This window comes from Silurus meridionalis, chromosome 5 (assembly GCF_014805685.1).
Source record: "Silurus meridionalis isolate SWU-2019-XX chromosome 5, ASM1480568v1, whole genome shotgun sequence".
In the NCBI taxonomy this organism is placed as follows: domain Eukaryota; kingdom Metazoa; phylum Chordata; class Actinopteri; order Siluriformes; family Siluridae; genus Silurus; species Silurus meridionalis.
In genome coordinates, this window is record NC_060888.1 from 19,240,926 (window position 1) to 19,259,793 (window position 18,868).

Below are 18,868 nucleotides of genomic sequence, written 5' to 3' on the forward strand. Positions count from 1 at the left end.
CTGTTTGTGTAAATAAGATACAGTAATCCCTTGTTTTTTTGTTGATCGCGGGCAGTTTTGGAATATAACCACCACAATAAACGGGAAATTTATACAAACAGGCAGTTAAAGGTTACAGGACTTGCTCAAGGGCTTAGCAGTGGCAGTGCCAGGATTTAAAAGCAAAATCTCCTGATCTACATCTTAACCATTTGGCTACTATTCATTAATCAAACTATACAAGCCTACATTTTCTTTTTCTTTTTATTATTGACCTGCTCTATGCTATAGTTTAAACATTGGTTGCATATGGCATCTAAGTGGTTTTCTCTAAAGACCATGGTCGCCCCTAAATACCAATTTGTGGCTAGGTGCATTAATTCTTTATATATTTGTGGATGTTCTTGCAATCTCACTGTGTGCAATACTTGAAGCATCCTGCTTTGACCCCACTGAGAAATAAAAGCATCTATTGTCTATTGTCTGCCTCAGAAGCATATTCATTTAAACCTATTGGATGTCCTCCCAATGAAGTATCTGTTAAATTAGTTATCTGATCCTGGTTGCATTTGGAGAAATTTGTCTTCATCTCTATATTTAATTTGTTTGCTAAGTGTACTAGCTTGCCAAAACATGTCTATGCCGTTTTTTTTTTTTAGTTTCCACCCAGGAAATTTCCTCACATGTCACAGTTTTATGCATGTTTATAACCAAGAAATGTAATTGTGTGCGTTAAAATTTTAATTTGGCTCCTGTAGTGTCTTTTCCTGTCACGTTTGCAGTTCTTGCCTGGTCAGCTAAGAACTTTACTTCTGTCGAGCAGGCGGGCACAAGACATTTAGTTTTAAATACCAAATGTGAAATATTTTTAACACTTAAATTGCTCAGCTAGAAAGACTGCTGATGAACACACTCCTGCCTTTAATGCTGCAAATAAACTTTTAGAAAATATTAATAATTATCTCTACCCAGTTCCACGTTAGTCAATTATGTTGACACACATGGTATTTAATCCACTAGGAAAGCTTCATAAATTTTCCACACAGTGCTGTTAGGTGTAAAAATGTCATCCATTGTTTATCTTCAGTGATTATCTTGGAGAGGGAAGCGGTTGATCATAAATGGGAATGGGGCAGGAATAGACCCTGGATGGGATGGCAGTCCATCACAAGGCAAAACACAAACAGGCAGTTTAAAGTAGCTACACCTACTGACATTTTTAAGTTGAGGGAAAACTGGAGAACCCAGAGGAAGCAAACATGAACTCAGAGAGAACATGTAAAACAAATATTTATATATATTTATATTCTAGTTGTTTAAGCATATTGCAGACATGAATTGGGAATCCCCACTGCATCGCGTAGTTTAAACATCCCATTCCTGCAATTTGCTTAAACAACTAGAATGTAAACATGTAAATGTACAAATATATATTTTGAATTCCTGTTTAGAATATAATAATCACTGGAATAAATAAATATATATAACCTACAGTATATTAGTTTCCACACAGTCATTGTGTGCTTCTTGGCAGATTTTGGTGTTTAATTTGACACTTGGTGCATGAGGAAACAAATGTTTAGTGATTAAAAATAACTTTTTAGTGGTTTTCTTTTTTGTGTGTTGTGTTGAAGGTTTTAATTTCACCTTTTTTTATATTTATTTATTTATTTATTTATTTATTTATTTATTTATTTATAAGAACATGATATTAGTGGATGGTGAATGTGCTAGGGTTAGGTTTAGGGTCATTCTTTACACTATACAAGTCATTCCACATTTAGATATAGTGGACTTTTTTACAGCTTTGTCACATTGTTAATACACCCAGATTGAGTCACCAATGATCACCATCACCACCTCTAACTGAAAATGAATAGTCTCTTTGCTGCTATGGGTTGCTATATGTTTGAATGTAGCATGAAGGCCATCTCCATTTGCTTTTCAACAATACTTTTAGCACAAATTGGCTTACTAATCAGTGAGGGTGAATGGACAAAGAATTAGTTGCTTGGTAGAATTAGTCGCTTGCCACTATTTAATATCTTACTCTGTGCCACTTGGTTGCTTTAGAATCTTCACTTCTATTTTCCTGATGCCTAGAGCGCAGAATATAGCCCATGCTACTTTCCATTGAATGTAGTAGGTCTACACCAAATCACATTTTTTATAAGATGTGAGACTTTGCTTTTGTTGCTTGGCCTTATAATAATGACTAGTACTCGACACTCAGCTCAGCTCCGTTTGAGAAGAAGGGAAGTCAAGGAAATCATTTGGGGTTTGTGCCTACGCATATTCCTCATCACGCTGCATGAAATTCATCTTGGGTCAGTTCTACCTCCACCGTTCTGTAGTGGTCTGCAGACTTAAAATCCCCTTGTCACCAGTGGGAGCATCACAATTTCCACTAATGAGAGTAAGAGCCTGGATACGTTTTGCTATGGGTCTTTGTGTAGCAGTTTATGTGCTTCACCAGTCCATCTCAATGCTGTCTTCTTTTTCAGAAGCAATTTTTCTGCTGTAAATATTGCAAGACACAGCTCAGGCAGAACCATTTTTCATACTGAAAGCAAATTATATGGGTGTAGCAGACATTTTGATGGAGATCCACTTTCTGTTAAAAGAATGAGAAAATATTCACCAAATTATTTGGAATGAGTGACATTCCCTAAGTGAACTGTTTCTTGTTCTCTCAGAAAACCATGGTTTTATATAAAACCAGTCCTGCTCTCCATTAGGGATATCTTGCCTGAAGGGAAGAGTTGATTTTTTTGACATGAGCAGTGGAAAAACACGACACCCTTTAACCACAATATGTGTCATTTCGAGATTGCAATATCCTGCACTTGAAGGAGTTACTTCCAACCATTAACTGGCATAACCTGGAACAAAACCGGCTATCACATTTAGCAGAGTTAGAAATAAATTAATGAGCCCGTGTTTATGTCGTGAAAATGGGAAAAAATAAAAACAAACTGTTGCCACATTCTGTGCTAAGAACCTCATTAACTAGCTATAGAAAACTCTTAGTAGCTATCTTGTGGAAGGGGAATAAATAACTAATTTACAGTGTACCTGATGTCATCAAAGAATGAGTGATGCTGTAGTATGGTGGATGTAAAAAAAATCTGGATTAATTGGAGATATAATACCTGCATGCACCGATTAGTCGAGCTGATTGCACTGTGTAGCATTCTTCAAGGTAAATCTGCAAAACTGACAAAGCTAACAACTAAACAAAAATGAGAACAAACAAACAAAACGATAGTATTTTTATTGCCTGCACCTTGAAGAATGCTTACTCTCTCTTTATGTATGCATAATAATGTATATGTCGAGAGAGAGTGAGAGAGAGAGATTTTTTATATCGTCTTACACAGTACATGCTGCAGATCAGCTACCCAGATGCTATTGTAACTACAATTCTCCCTATATCTGTCTGTCTCTCTATATTACAGGAGACGGCACTGAAACCACCACTCTATGGCACACTCTGTGGCACAGGTACAACTCGCTCCCACAGGATAAAAATCAATCTCTAGCTGCCATATCCTAAAGAGAGGGAGAGAGAGAGGGAGGGAGAGGAAGGCACTGACTGAAGAAGGGGGAAAACAATCGCATAATGTACATGTTCTGCAACCTGAAACAGGACCTAGAGAGGCGAGGAGAGGAGAAAAGAGGAGAGGAGAAAAGAGGAGAGGAGAGGACGGCCAGGCTATTTTCACTGAGACACATCTTGTTGCCTGCTTGAAGCTTGTCTGAAAATCCGCTAGTGATTTTGTAGGAGATTTTTGAGATGCTTTGTTAAATCACTTCGTGCTCACGTACTCGCCTCCCTAACGAAGGCACAAGACAACTCTTCAAAATAATTTTCCCCAGCCTGTTCACTCAAATGACATGTACACTTTAAAACAATGTATAACCTTTAACAGTTCTTCAATAGCCCCAGCCCCCCAGCCCCCCACCCCGAGCCAAATGGTTTACAAGTAGAACCCTGCTTTAAAAGCTAATCACCCTTTACAATTAATTAAACCTGCTTTCCTACAAGTGTATGGATTAAGTTTGTCTGTATTACAAATAATTTCGTTTTTTATTACCTAGAACTTGTCAGGCATTTGAAATTTAGCCTGAACCAGGACTTGCATTCTTTAAAGGCTCTTTGTATCATAAGGCCTAATTGCCCACTAAAAATGTTCTGACTTCTGCAATATATTTAGTTTTAAAATACTGAGTCCGAATATATCGCCAATTAACTTGCTAGATAGATTGCATAGACATTAGATAATGAACATACTAAGTCTGATTTTTTTTTTTTGGTGAAATCTTTAGCTGCAAATAAACGTATTAAAGATTTATTAAATATTACTGCTGTATTACAGAATCTTCTGCAGATGCCTCTGATGTTTAAAATGTATATAATAATCCACTATAGAAATCTCATTAACTAACCAAAAAAGCAAAAATGCTCATTCATTGTAAGTAAAATGAAATTGAATCATGTAATAATGTAATTATTACCGTCCAAATGTATGTAATTAAATGGTACTACATGGAAACTTTTCTAATTGGAAAAACCTGTGTTGTAAGGTTATAAGTTCCTCATAGGGGCAACTGAAGAACTCTTAAAGGAACCACATTTTTTTACGAGTGTAAAATAGTTATGTACAGGATGTCTACTTCAATATGTGTTCATGTACTATAACTTCAGCACAGTCTTTGTTGTCTGGATGGCTATTGATTTGTTTGCCACAGTATTATAAATTTGAGATTGGAGCACCACTTTGATGTTCTGGATGACTTTTTGTCTTTGTTTTTTTTCCCCTTTATATATATATATATATATATATATATATATATATATATATATATAAAATATTAAACTCCAATTTATTTATTTGTTGCTCACAAAAATCATTAATTCTGCATTTTTTTTCACTACATGATCTCTGTGATTATTCTATACCTCTTCACTTTACTTCAGCTGCCCCAGCTGTTCTTCACCTATTGACACCATTGCAGAGCAAGTCAATAGTAAAAATGCATGACTATCACTGCTGTATCACGGACATATCATCAAGGTATTACTGTGACACAGGGCTCGACAGCTGTGTCGTTTATTTCACTTTTTTTTTTTTTTTTTTTTTTTTACATGAGTCAAAGAACACAGTCAGATTGATATCTGGTGTCTGTCATAGTCAAAAATCCTATCACAGAGTCACTATAACCTGTGATATGTATTTATTTGCTATATTTATAGAAAAACCTCAGGCAGTCTATAATGTGACTTGCTAGGCTGTAGGTTGAGTATGTACTCTAAAACGTCTCATGCTATTCTGAATCTGACATGCTATTTATTCCGCATAAAAAACACGACAGAAAACTGTTGTTCCTTTGGGACACACAGAGGAAAAAAAAAGAACAAACTATTCAAGCTTTACATTAAAAATAGCAATAAAGTAAAACCAGGATCATATGTGAGCTGTGATTAGATCTTTTTTTCCAAGTCTGTACTAGATTAGTACAACTTTTAAATATGCCACAGCTAAGTTGATGTAAGGGCACCTATATGCAGTATAGTAAATCGTCTCCCAGGGCCTATAGAGTACTCTTGATATTAAAGTAGAGAAGCTTTTTTCGGCACAAAGTGTTGACCTTTTTTTTCCATGGCAGAGGTGTCAAATGTCTTTAAAGATATTGAATATGTTTCTATGATGTAGAAAACAGTATGCCTCATACATGAAACTGTAGCACTGTGTAACAAATTGGTAGATTTACCTGAATTTTTGAGGAAAAAATATATCTATTAAAAGAGCTATTAATTGTGTGAGCAAGATGGACATTATCACTTTGTCAAATGTAAAAGTACAAAATGCACCTTACATTTTCCTTTGTATTCTAATTTGCCAATTGTGTAAACTGTATATAAATGTTTTGTTTTATTGTATGTTTGGGCTTCAAAACTTTATTAAAGTCTTTTGCATCATAGCATTTTTGCATTTGTCTTTCAGCTTTGGTTTTCTTGTTCAAGTGCCGTGTGATACTCTGGAGTAATACTGCAATGCTAAATTTATACTTCAATACTTTAACTTTTCATTACATTATATACCATTATATTACCAACTTTATTTTCATATCTGACAAAATAACATTTTCTGAAAACTTTTGTAGGCTGTACTATACTGTATACACAAAAATTTGTGGACACTTGTATGTCCTTTTGAACATCCCATTCCACATTTGCTGTTATAATAGCTCTTCTAGGAAGATGTTCCACTAAATTTTGGAGTGTGTTTGTAAAGATTTGTGCTCATTTAACAACAAGGGCGTTAGTAAAATCAGGTATTGATGTAGGGTGTGGAGGCCTGGGATGTAGTCAGTGTTCCAATTCATACCATGAAAGGTGTTCAATAGGGTTGAGGTTCCTTGAGCTCTATAGCAGGCCACTCAAGATCTTCCACTTAAACCTACAGTATGTAAACCATATCCTCATGCAGCTTTGTGTATGGAAGCATTGCCATGCTGAAACAGGTTCGGCTCTCTTAATCCATTCAAAGACGTTCAAACTCCTGTGTGTCTCCAACTATGTGATTTTTGAAAATGAAAATTGTTGGTGATATTCTATGGAAAAGAGAATGAGTTTGAGTTTGTCTAGGAGTCTTTAGTGTCATGACAGCATTCCGGATGTCAATAACCTTAACAATAAAGGTGGGCAACAAACAAAAACAAACATCCAAAAACAAACAAATATGGGTGAGAGGAAACTGACATAATAATATATCAAAGGTGATCATTTACAGCATATATATATATATATATATATATATATATATATATATATATATATATATATATATATATGAATTAAAATGGAAGAGTATTTTGTTGATGTTATTCTTTAATTCTAGCTAACTAAGGAACTAGAAAACTAATCAACCCTGTGTTCACACACATCCCACCACTCTGCCGCTGATCATTTTCCTATATCAGCAAACTAGTCATGTTTTATTGTTTACACATTACGGTAGATTTGGCAACAGAGATTTGCACTGTATCCAAGTAGCATTTTTTTTTTTACCTTAATTTCCTTGCATTATTCTCCTCCACACATCACATGCAAAATGTCAGAAGTGTTAAACCTAACCTACTTTATTCCACAAAATAATATTAATAATAGGAACTTCCACCAACATATAAACAACATTGTGCAGTTGTAACAGTGATAGAGTGTTGCCGTTATTAGACAGTGTATAATTCAGTGCTTAGTTTAGGACTTTAGCTCTGCTCTACTATGTTGCATTTCTACTATTGTGTAACAGAAATTGATTGATGCAGCAACTTTACAAAAGTAGCGTGTAAGCTACAATTTAGTGACATCTGTGTCCTGCATTTATCAGTAATGCTCAGAACAAGTGCATTGTCCTGATATAGCTGCTCTTCACTGGTTGGTGTGGGGCGGATAAGGAGAAACGGGAAACAATTTAATTGCTTATCAAAGTTACTCTATATTGCAGGACTAGAGAGCTAATCATTTCCCTTGAGGGAAATGTGTCCTTGGTGATTAGAGAAAAGAGTGCACATGGTCGACGTTGTGTGTCTACTCATCTTTATTTATTTTTTTATTTTTTTTAATTTTTTTGTGAAAGGGTGCGCAAATGTCAGCCTGCTTTTAATAGCCGAACATAAGCCTGAAATTGTCTCTCTCTCATCAACTGGCTCATGGTTATTTTTGCATTATCTGAGTTATAAGTGCTAGTGTGCTAAAAACACTGTATTATGACAGCTTAGAGGAAAAAACACTGAAATGATAATACGCTCTATCTATCTATCTATCTATCTATCTATCTATCTATCTATCTATCTATCTATCTATCTATCTATCTATCTATCTATCTATCGATATATCTATCATGTCTCTCTCTCTCTCTCTCTCTCTCTCTCTCTCTCTCCCTCTCTCTGCCTCTTTGTCTGCCCTTCTTTATTATTATTATTATTATTATTATTATTATTATTATTATTATTACTGCGTATTTTATGGATCTCATTATTGATTGAAAAAAAATATTGATTTACAACAATATTATTTAATAAAAAAATATTTATTCATTAATTTGTTTATTGATTGATTGATTGATTGATAGATTTTTTTCCCCCTGTTATTTCCCCCTTGTTTTATTATTATTATTATTATTATTATTATTGTAATGTGCGATTACATTGCAGATTGAATTCCATCTGAGGTTCTGTCACATGTTTTTCTCTCTCTCTTTCTCAGTCTCTGTCTGTTATTTATTTATTTATTGATTTATTGATTTATTTATTTATTTATTTATTTAAGATCAGAGAGTTTCCTGAAAAATTGTTCTTTCACACTTATTTCTTCATCTCATTTTGGATATTGTGTTACTAGGGAACAAAGCAAAGGATCGGAGGTTTATCTGCCATAAGGTGACTTTCAGAGGCGATCCAACAGTTATCCAACAGAGTGCGAGTGGCTTAAAGCTATTCGAATTCTCCATCGCCGACACACCAGTGCATTATTTATAAGGTCCAAGTATAAGCTTTCATCGTCAGATGGTGTGCATGTAATATGCGGAGCCCAGATCTGCTGAATCTTTGTACATGCGCTCATAATAAGCAAGTGCTGATAAGCAGACTGATTAATGAAGCCTTTAATGTAATGGCTCAGATAATGGAGGAGGCTGCTTAGCCATGACCGCTTAGCCACACTGTGCAACCTTGAAAATGTTAATGTGTGCACTCAAATGATTGCAGTGGCAGTCAATTGAAATCCACTTTTAAGATAACTGTAGCTTTGTGCCCAAAAAAAAAATCATGTTCGTTAATGTCAGAATAAATCCCAAGACCTACTGTAAGACTTTACATGCTTAGTCAAATAATCTTGTTTATCTCTACTTTATTTGAATGTAGATTTAACAATGCAGGGTACTGTAGCTTGAAAAATTGTGCAGTAATAAACACAGAGAAACAAGGAATATGTGATACTTGAAATAAAGCCTAAATAAAACCTGGAAAAGAATTGCATTAATGACCCAATGTTTACTCCAAGTCTTTGAAAAACATTCTATCAATCAGATAAAAATTGCAGCAAAAATTTAGATGGAAATTTGGAAATTTTAGGAATAAATAATTATGTCACGCAGCAGATTGACACAATGCTTCTTGAAGCAAAAAACAACAAAACACATGTTCTGAGATCATATTCATAATTCATATTGATCGGATCCTGTATCCTCTGTGTTACGCAACACAAATGTGGCGGAACAGGACCAGGGGTTTTGTAGACCAGGCAAATCTGTTCATTGTTATAAATGATCAGATGCATTGGGGAATTAGCAGAGCAGTTACTGCGGACTGAGAGTAATGGGCTCAAGCCTCAAAGCTTTGCTGATGGTCAGGGGAGCGCTATTTATGCATGCTGTGTGTAGCAGTGCAGGAAGCAGGAAGAATCTTGCTCCCGTTTTTTTTTTTTTTTCTGGCACTCAGGGCAATGCTGCAACCTACTGCTGCCAAATCTCTGCCAAACTGAATAATTCAATCATTCCTCTTCCACTGTAGTGCACCTTTGTCTGCACAACAATCAGCAAGTGCTTCTCAAAAACCTTTCTCGAGACGGTGCATGTTGGTAAACTAATGCAACGGTATAATAAAAATTCATTTGCTGCACAACATAAAAACTATTTTAGGCTGCATTGATTTCCATACAATTGCTGTGTGATAGGTTATACAAATATACAAATAGCACCCATGGAAAATAATAAATCAACAGTTCTTCGTAAATATGAATATTTGTTACAGTCACTTGACATATCCGGTCTAGCACTGTGCTATTACAAAGCACTGGCTGCGGATATAGAAACAACAACAGAAAAAAAATATCCATAGCCAAAAACTCTTGCTTTTACTTTCACCTCGGGGTTGACATTAAAGAACACAAAATCCTCACTTTAGCTGAACTCCAGCGATTACAGATTGCTTTTGAACACGATTGTCACTCACATAGATTAAGGATCAAGAGGTTGCAGATGTATTCTGTTCTCAAAAAGATAGACCTCTTTAGGATGACAAACTCTTAAATGAAACTGGGAGAGAGTGTTATTTGTGCGGAAGCCATTGAAGAAATACATTCCACTCAAACAAGGGATCAAAATTCAATTCGGAGAGCTTGTTTTGCTTCTTTTTTTTTCTCTTCGTCAGTCTAGTTCTTTCGTATAGTTCCCAGCTGGAGTGCCAGATTTTGCCATAGATCAGAAGCATCAGACATTTAATCGAATGCTGTAAGATGTTGATCTTGCTCTTGTTTATGAGCAAATGACATCTTATTGAACTCTCTACTATACAATACTTTCTTAAGCAGTTAGGAAAGTTAAGAAACATCCATCATGAAGTGTAGTGTCCTGATATATCTCTGGCAGTGTCACCAGTGTTGAATATTTGAGATCCTATCCTATTATTTTTGCATCTTCTCTTACTTTATAACACTTTATACTTGATATTTCAACATAGTGACTGGAGCAAAAGTCCTTTACAGCAGCAGAAGCTCATGATCATAGGTTGAAATGACCTTGATTTATGCAAAAGTCTATCATCTATCAATTTGAGTAAAGTAACCATTACCCAGGTTGCCAGGTTTCAATAACATTTTAGGCCCCATCTCAAAAACACAAAAGACCTGAAATTAGACCAAAAATTTGGAAATTTGGCATTGAATATCTGAAACAGATTTGTCTTTTTTTCAGCCTTTATGTAGGAAACAAGGTCACCCGTCCATGCTTGTTTCTGATAAACAAACAATACATAATCTATAATCCCCCTCCCCTCTAAAATAAAATTGTTCTGTTCATCATATATTGTGCCCACAGTGTGCTATTACACTTTTGCTCAAAAGCCTTCCTTTTTTTCAGAAATGCTTTGGATTTGATTTAGATTATTTGTTATAAATCAAAATTCTTGGCACCTGCAGAGTATTTTTATACTAGTCCAATTTGCCTCTCTACTGCTCCTCCCCCGAGCACAGGGCAGTGTGATTCCTGCCCCAATGGGCTTCTATTACCTCTTGTTGGAGCTCTAATTTTTGAGCACTAGGTGCAATAATAATAACAATAACTCTGTGGGACCTAAATTGGGCTCTACTCCACAACTAGGCAACAATTACAAAGTTGAGCAAATCAATGGAACATTGACTTACATTTGTCCAATGGCAGCATTTTTTATATGGTTAAATGAGGTAATTGTTCCAAGAGAATTTTAAATGTATAGAGTTGTTCATTTGGACTTTTTGAATGGATGATATGGCTGATATGCCTTTATGAATGAGTTGACACTATTAGTTTAAATTGACTCATTTTTGTAACCAGTATGCTGTCTTATGGTATGGTATGGAATGATATTGCAAATAGATAAAATATCAAAGTTTGCTATTGCTTTGCTATTATAAATTCAAGTGTCAAGTGTCCCATCTCTCTTCCAGAGAAGGCACACAGTGTCTCTGTGCTTTTCCAGGATGTGATAGCCAGCTGGGTGTTTGAGAACATTCACACAAAAGCTGGGGCAAATGTCTAAGCATGGGCTTGGATAAAGGCAGGTTACAAGATGAAGACGAAAGCCATGGCCTTGGCCACTGTAATCTTGGTAATCCAGTACAGTGCTCTTAATTTGCAATTGCTCAAGGAACTGGGTGACAATAAGAGCATAGGCCTATCTTAGAATAGTTGGTAATCTGGTTTGGATGCAGGACTCAAGAGGGTTTATCCAGCCTTAACATTTGCCAAAGCAGATGGTAGCAAGGGGGGTCAGAGCTACTGAATTTCCTTGACTCGCCATTGGGGGGAGGAAAACCAAAGGACAGTGAATGATAATCAGAGTTGTTTATTTTACCGCTTGACTTCTTAAGTACTTACAGCCAGATTATAGGCTTTCCCAGGGATAATCGGAGGCACCGGACAATTGCCTTTTACGCATCCTGAACACATCAACCCTGGAAACGTGTAAAGGTGAACACAGACTCTTAATTCCTGATTAGTCTTGATCTTATCCCTGCTAAAATTAACTGGCAGGGTGCTAATCACCACACCTCAGATATAGTCTGCTTGGCTCCGCTGGCTTTTGGATGGCACATGTGAGACCCAATTACAAGAAGGTTTTCAACTCGATCAGAATAATGTCTAAGCCCATAAAGGATGAAACATTGGCTGGCCTCACAATAGAGATGCACATTACATAGCACTGCTTACAGTTTAGACCTTGTTTGAGCTGAACATTTTATTAATTCATCTTTTATTTGGAATACTGGGAATAAAGAGGAAAAAAATCGAATCTGGGGTGTTTGGCAGTCTATTTCAGTGTGCACACACATTCATACACTTATTTACATTTAGGTACAATATAGCATAGCCAGTCCACCTATTGTTTTGTTCCTTGAAGGTAGGAAGATTCAGAAGAACCCCGGTAATAACAAACCCACAGAAAGAGTACCCTGATTTTAGGAACGAACCAAAACCAGAAGCTCCCCATCAACATTTTTGTGATAATATACATTAAACACTAATCTTGCAGTTTTCTTAAAGTGTTTCTGTTTTGGTGTGTCTCACTAAAAGACTCATGCTGCATTTGAAATGCAGACAAGAAAATGGTTAAGTCTAGCATGCTAAAATGTTGTTCAGTTTGTACCTTTGTGGGAACTCTACAACAGAAGGTTTCCCATTAGAACTCCTCCAGAGATTCTAGAGCAATTTCCAATCCAAAGCACCCCCAAGGAACCCCTTTTGTGTGTAACAAAACCAACCACCTATAAAGGTTTACTTTTTAGAATAGAATGGTATACATGGATAAACCTCCAGATCTCTGTTTTTAAACCCCTTCATCCTAACCTCTATCCTTCAGCGGTCTCATCTCTCAGGGAGGAGACATCTGCAACAAAGGCATTTTTACCTAATTAGCCCAATGCATTGACTAATTGGGGCTTAGAGCAGCAAAAAATTGGTCTGTGTGAAGGATGTTTGCTTGTCATATAACCAGAAGGCCATACTGATACACATCTAGGAAGGTGATTCTCACCATATTAAAAGCTATGCTGTGTGATAAAGCTAATTTAATTCAATTAGCCCATTCTTTAACAGTGGAAGAATGTGTGATTAGGGACTGAATGTAGAGAAAAAAATGCCCATTCTGGACAAAGAGACATCTCAGTCAGGTAAAAGAGATTGTATCCCGGAGTGTAACTGAGGAGAAAAACTAATGGAAAATTAAAATAAATTTTTACTAGGTCCTTGAGATTCTTTGTGCATCTAAGCATTGAGTGTGCTTTTCTTTTTACCTCAGGGTGCATCTTAATGAGCGCAAACCACCTAGTGATAGATGAACTCCAGAGGTTACAGATTGTAATTGAACCACACTGTGATGCTCAAGATGATAAAGAAACATGCGTTAGCCCTAGTGAGTATTAAATGCATAACTTGATAGCACTATCTGGTTCTGTATCTATAGTGTTTTCGCTCTCTAAGTATTTGCATCTGTTTTTAGATTTAAAATTGAAGTATGTGTGGCCTAAACTTAAAGGGTTTTAATTCATTGAAGCTTCATATCTGATTGCTTGCTCACGCCTGCATGAAAGTAAAATCCTCCATCTCGTGCAACCCTTTTAATGCGAATAGGGTGCCTCGTGTTCATCTTTGTATTTGTGTCTGTTTGGAACAATTATCTGTTCACTCAGAATAATACCCCCTGCAGCCAGTGAACCATCAAGCAATTAACATCTAAAGACTTAAAGGGGATGGAGGCTTTTTAACTAGCTGCACTCTTCACTGCTCAGTTCATTAAGTTAACAAAATGTACCTGGTCTTATTAGCCATATCAGTTTTATTTGAAGATACATGAGAGACAGATTCCTTCTAGCAGTCACTTTAATCTGCTGTCAGAACTTTCAGAACTTCAGAATCGCTTGGAAATGAACAGTATGCTTTAAAATACTTACATCTACTAATTTACTTCCTACAGCTTTAGAAGCACTTTGCTTGCACTGATGGGAAACGTCCATCCAAATGTACTATTTTTTTTAATTCAGTAGACTGCATGCACAAAACTAGATATTTCCTAGCTACTAAATAAATTAATAAGCAATTATACACTTAATTATGTATATCAATTGGAATAGCAATAGGTACAAGTGTAATGTAAAAACATATATACTATATACTACTATATAATGCAACAACCACATTTTTAAATTCAGGACAGTTTTTGTAGCATTACATGTTCATAATATTAGATTTAGCTCCAGGCATGTGGTTGTTGAAAAAAGCAGGCTTGATGTTTGGGTAAGAATGAAGAACAGCAGGCATGGACATACTGTTCTCCAGATTGCCAACCCCAGAGAGCTGCTCTGCAAGACCCCAAATGCCTTTGCATGCCTTCCTCTTGCCTAGTAATCACTTTCTAAAGCTAGTGTTTAAGTGCCATACCACCGCTCTGCTTTATTCTACAGTAGTGTCTATTGTCACACTTGATGAGTGTGAAAAATCAGATCTATTTCTAAAATCAATAGCACCAAAAGCTGCTTTAAACTTGAAGCACAACCTCGATGTGGCTCTGACTCTGGAATAAATTGAATGTTTAGTTCCAGTGGTATGGCAGAGCAGCATCCCATAATAATGTATTAAAAATCGCCAACATATACAGTATAGACTGTGGGCAAATTGTGCAATATTGACAGAGGGAGTGTGATATTTGAAGGTGAGAGCCTGGATCACAAAACAGTAACAGACGTATAGCAAACACAAATGGGGGTGTGCAAGTATATGACAAGTGATTTCTTGATTGTGAACTTTTTAAACAGTAAAACTAATAAAATGTAGGTAGGTAGGTAGGTAGGTGGGCTTATTCAATGCTTCTGAAATATAAAAATAATACAAACATGAAATGATCTTAGCTCCTTCTGGTTTTATATTCATTTTATGTTTTTGCATTGCAAGAAACTGCAATAATGTTTTTTTTTAGTATACTTTCCATTGCCTGCTCTCTCTGTATTTCTCTTACCCCCTTTCTGTCTTTTTTGCTTTTAATCCTGCCATGTTTTTAAGAGGCTTAGATGCAAATGGGCTTTGGCTGTTCAGCAATCTGTCCGCATAGGCCCGAGCCTTCACAAGTGCCATAGGTGGTGGCTATGGTGCATCTCAGTGAGCAGATGCCAAGCACATTCACAGCTAATTTCATTTCTCCCGCCGAACAATTACTTACTGTCTTTAGACTGAGCGAGCTGAACAAGTCTGGCAATTAAATTGTTTGAGACTGTTGTGAGCGCTGTCAAGCAATTGTTAGGGACGAGTCACTCACGATCATGAATGATTAATGCACAAAGGCGGTGAAATCTGTCTCGGGAGGCACACACATTCTTCAGATCAGTCTCATAGATTTTGACGTGCCACTTTTGAGGCAGTTGAAGACAGTGCTACTGCTTGCCTGCTTAGATGTTCATTATAAGGTGATATGCATTCATCTCAGGTTTCGCTGGCCTTTTTGTCACTTTGCTTCACTCGCAATTTGATGTGTGACTTTGGTGCTGTCTAGTTTTCTCTGTACATGATTCTCGGTGTGTGTGTTTTTCATCACATGGCAATGAAAAGAAGTGTATAAAAAAGTGGGCGACATGCATGCATGCATGCAAAGATAAATAAATAAATAAAGGTAGCTCATTGGGGTGCATGTGCATTCAGTGGAAGACATGTGACTACATATATGGTCCTTTTGCAGTGAAGCATGCTGTGCTGATGAGTGAGTTTAGAGCCAATCTGTGCTAATTAAAAAGGATGGGCCATGGAGCTGGCGAACTGTCAGCTTTGTCTAACTTGATTTAGAGCCTGCTAATTCCAAATCAACACTCTAAGGGCCAATCAGATGTACAATGTAAGTGGTCACAAATGGGAAGCTCCGCTCAAATCTAATTGTTTTGCGTTTGAGCACCTGGACGGAATGAAAAATGAAATTCGAAGTAGTTCTTGTAGGGATAATCTTAGAGGATTTATCTTGTTGTATTAATGTCATGTGTGTGTACAAGACAGACCTGAAGGAATAATGATTAGCTACAATCATTTCACAGATCTTTTTTTTTTTTCAAGGCCGTTGGTAATCACCCACTTTAAAACAGGATGATCCCTGGCATAATTAAAGCTTATTTTGCGAACATATTTTTGATCTGTGCCACCAGCGTGCCTGACTGATCTCGTTTTCAATAGGGGTTTGATTCTATATTGTGCCAAAATGGTCTCCAGCAGCAACCGTCACATTTCTCTTGGCTTATTCACGCCGCAGATTAGCGCATTACAGGACTGAGAGAGCGAGAGAGAAAGTGACAGAGAGAGAGGGAAAGAGAGTGAGAAAGAGAAAAGGAGTGAGAGAAAAAGAGAGAGTGAGAGAGGGTATGAGTGCATGTTCAGTCTGTAGAGACGGGCAACACTAGAGTGTGTTTTGAGAACAAAGCTCATTTTATTGTGCGGATGATTGGGTTCTCCTGCCAGAGATAATGACTGTGCCCTCTTTTGACTTTGAGTCAGTGACCTGGAATAATGCCCCACAAGTGAAACTGGAGCTGACCTGCACCAGAAAGTGATTAAGGTCACACCTACACTGTGCATTTGCTTGACCCTGTGATCACATCGACCACAGACTCAATTCATCGAGGAGTCTTTTGTGGTCCTTGTCACAATGCAAACACCGAACGACAGCAGCATGCAGGTACTTCAAAAGCATGTGCCTTCTTGTGCTGCCTATTTCTAACAGCTTGATAATGGTCATGGTATAACAGTAAAGCTTTACTGTAAGGCTCACAAATAAATTAGACAGGAATACTTCACTGTTCAATATACCTTAATGAATGGATGCATGCCGTAATCTTTAGCACATCAAGAAATAATGAAGTGTATACATTAACATCCTCTGAGCCAAATAAACATAATTGTAATGAATAAGTCTCACAATCTGACTAATATCATGGCTTACAATAGATAGCTAGTGGAAATTAGCCTTTATGTTGATGTTGACTATTCAAAATGCTTGTACCCTCTATACCATTGTTCATTTGGACTCGTGCACTTAATAATATTGTAATTCCGTTGTTTAATAAATATCATTAATATCAGAGTAATTGATATGTAATTTAATAAACCTGAGCTCTATATTATAGTAATACAAGTTAAATTTAATTCCTTGAATAAACCCTGTTAAATAGATCATGTTTTGATATTTAGGGATCATAGAAATTTTAAAAATTAATCTTTGAGTAATAGTTGAAGCAGATCCACTTTCATAGCAACACCTGTACTTCAGCTCATTCACACAATTATAGAATCAATCATTTATGTGGTGGCAGTGCAATGCGAAAAAAATTCATGCAGCTACAGGTCATGAGGTTCACTAAATCTCCACATCAATTATCAGATGAATTTTCTATCAATTGTTAATGAGGACAATGTGTTCTCTTAGTGTCTTAGACCATGTTGTTGGTGCCAGATGGACTGTTTTGCATCATTCAGAAACTACTGATTTTTTTTTTTTTCTCTTACTAGAGTTAAACGAAAATTGTTCTTCAAACATGTGGAGAAGAGAGAGAGAGAGAGAGAGAGAGAGAGAGAGAGAGAGAGAGAGAGATAAGAAGACTGGTCAGACTAGATTAAGCTGACAAGAAGTCTAGAGCAATTAAAATATCCAATCCTCGACCACCATATCTATGGTCAACAGAATAGAAACTCAAAATACAGAACATGCCAAACCTTGAGGCAAATTATATACAACAACAGATGACCACATAGGGTTTCACTTCTGCCATCCAAGAACAGGAATCTGAGACTACAGTGGGCACAGGCTCACTTGAAGATTGGAAAACCAGTGTCTGGTTTGACCCAGTTATGGTTAAAGTCAATGAGCACACACCCACACACACACACACACACACACACACACGGTGTGTCCGTGGACGGACGGACGGACGGACGGACGGACGGACGGACAGGTAGATAGATAGATAGATAGATAGATAGATAGATAGATAGATAGATAGATAGATAGATAGATAGATAGATAGATAGATAGATAGATAGATAGATCTAAAACTGTACTAACACTGGCATGTAGAGTAATTAGTAAGTGAAAGAACACTGATGAAAGAAAAAAAAGTACGATGTTTGCATCATGTGCCGAGCGTTCCCAGCTGAATACAATGTCTAGTGGGAGATTTATGAGTCCTGAGCTCAGAGTTCACTTTCAGTGCTTGTGATCTAGCTTGAAAGTCATGCATTTGTAACTTTCAGGTGTCCTGTCTGCATTGGTTGGCTGGTGTGGTGTAATATAACTGATGACTGTAGCACAATATCTCAGAGCTTTGCGTCCAGCGGCATTGTTCTCTTGGTGCTGACACCACAGGACAATGTTCTGCTGTCTAGATTACATGATGTAAGCCACACACCCTTGACACCTCACCCCCCTTTTTTTTTGACGTAACCGTAAATGTCAAGGTAAAAATGTGTTTGCAATTAATGGTGATTCAGGCGTTCGTTTAATTACCTTTCTGATGATCATCACAAAAACAACATGCTTTTAAATAGCAATCGCATGCAAAACTGTTTTAGAAATGCATCCCTGGCAGTGTTATTTTGTTCACTCTGTACTTCTGTTTGTAATTAATAATTTAACAGACAAGTCAAAAGAAGATGCTCTCTGGATCTCATTGGCATGCCAAGGAATACTTTTATGCTTGAGGGAAGCATGGATAACATGAGATCATGACCAACCCATGAAATGGTAGCATGCAAAGAGTAGTCTTACTTTTTATCTTCATCTTCCTTTCTTTCATTTCAGCAGAATCTTAAATGAATTGGAGATA

General features: G+C 36.7%; 1 protein-coding gene across 4 annotated transcripts in view; it reads left to right on the plus strand.

The window, feature by feature from the left end:
• pcdh11 (protocadherin 11) overlaps positions 1-18,868 on the plus strand; it is a 190,709-nt gene that overhangs the window by 24,712 nt on the left and 147,129 nt on the right. Inside the window, exon 4 of one of the 4 annotated variants that reach the window (XM_046849649.1) lies at positions 3,438-4,797. The exons of the other annotated variants lie outside the window; for them this stretch is intronic. Coding sequence (XP_046705605.1) covers positions 3,438-3,521 — 84 coding nt within the window. The 3' untranslated portion in view covers positions 3,522-4,797. Of the gene's footprint in view, positions 1-3,437; positions 4,798-18,868 lie in introns of those variants that run through there. 4 annotated transcript variants of the gene reach the window in all.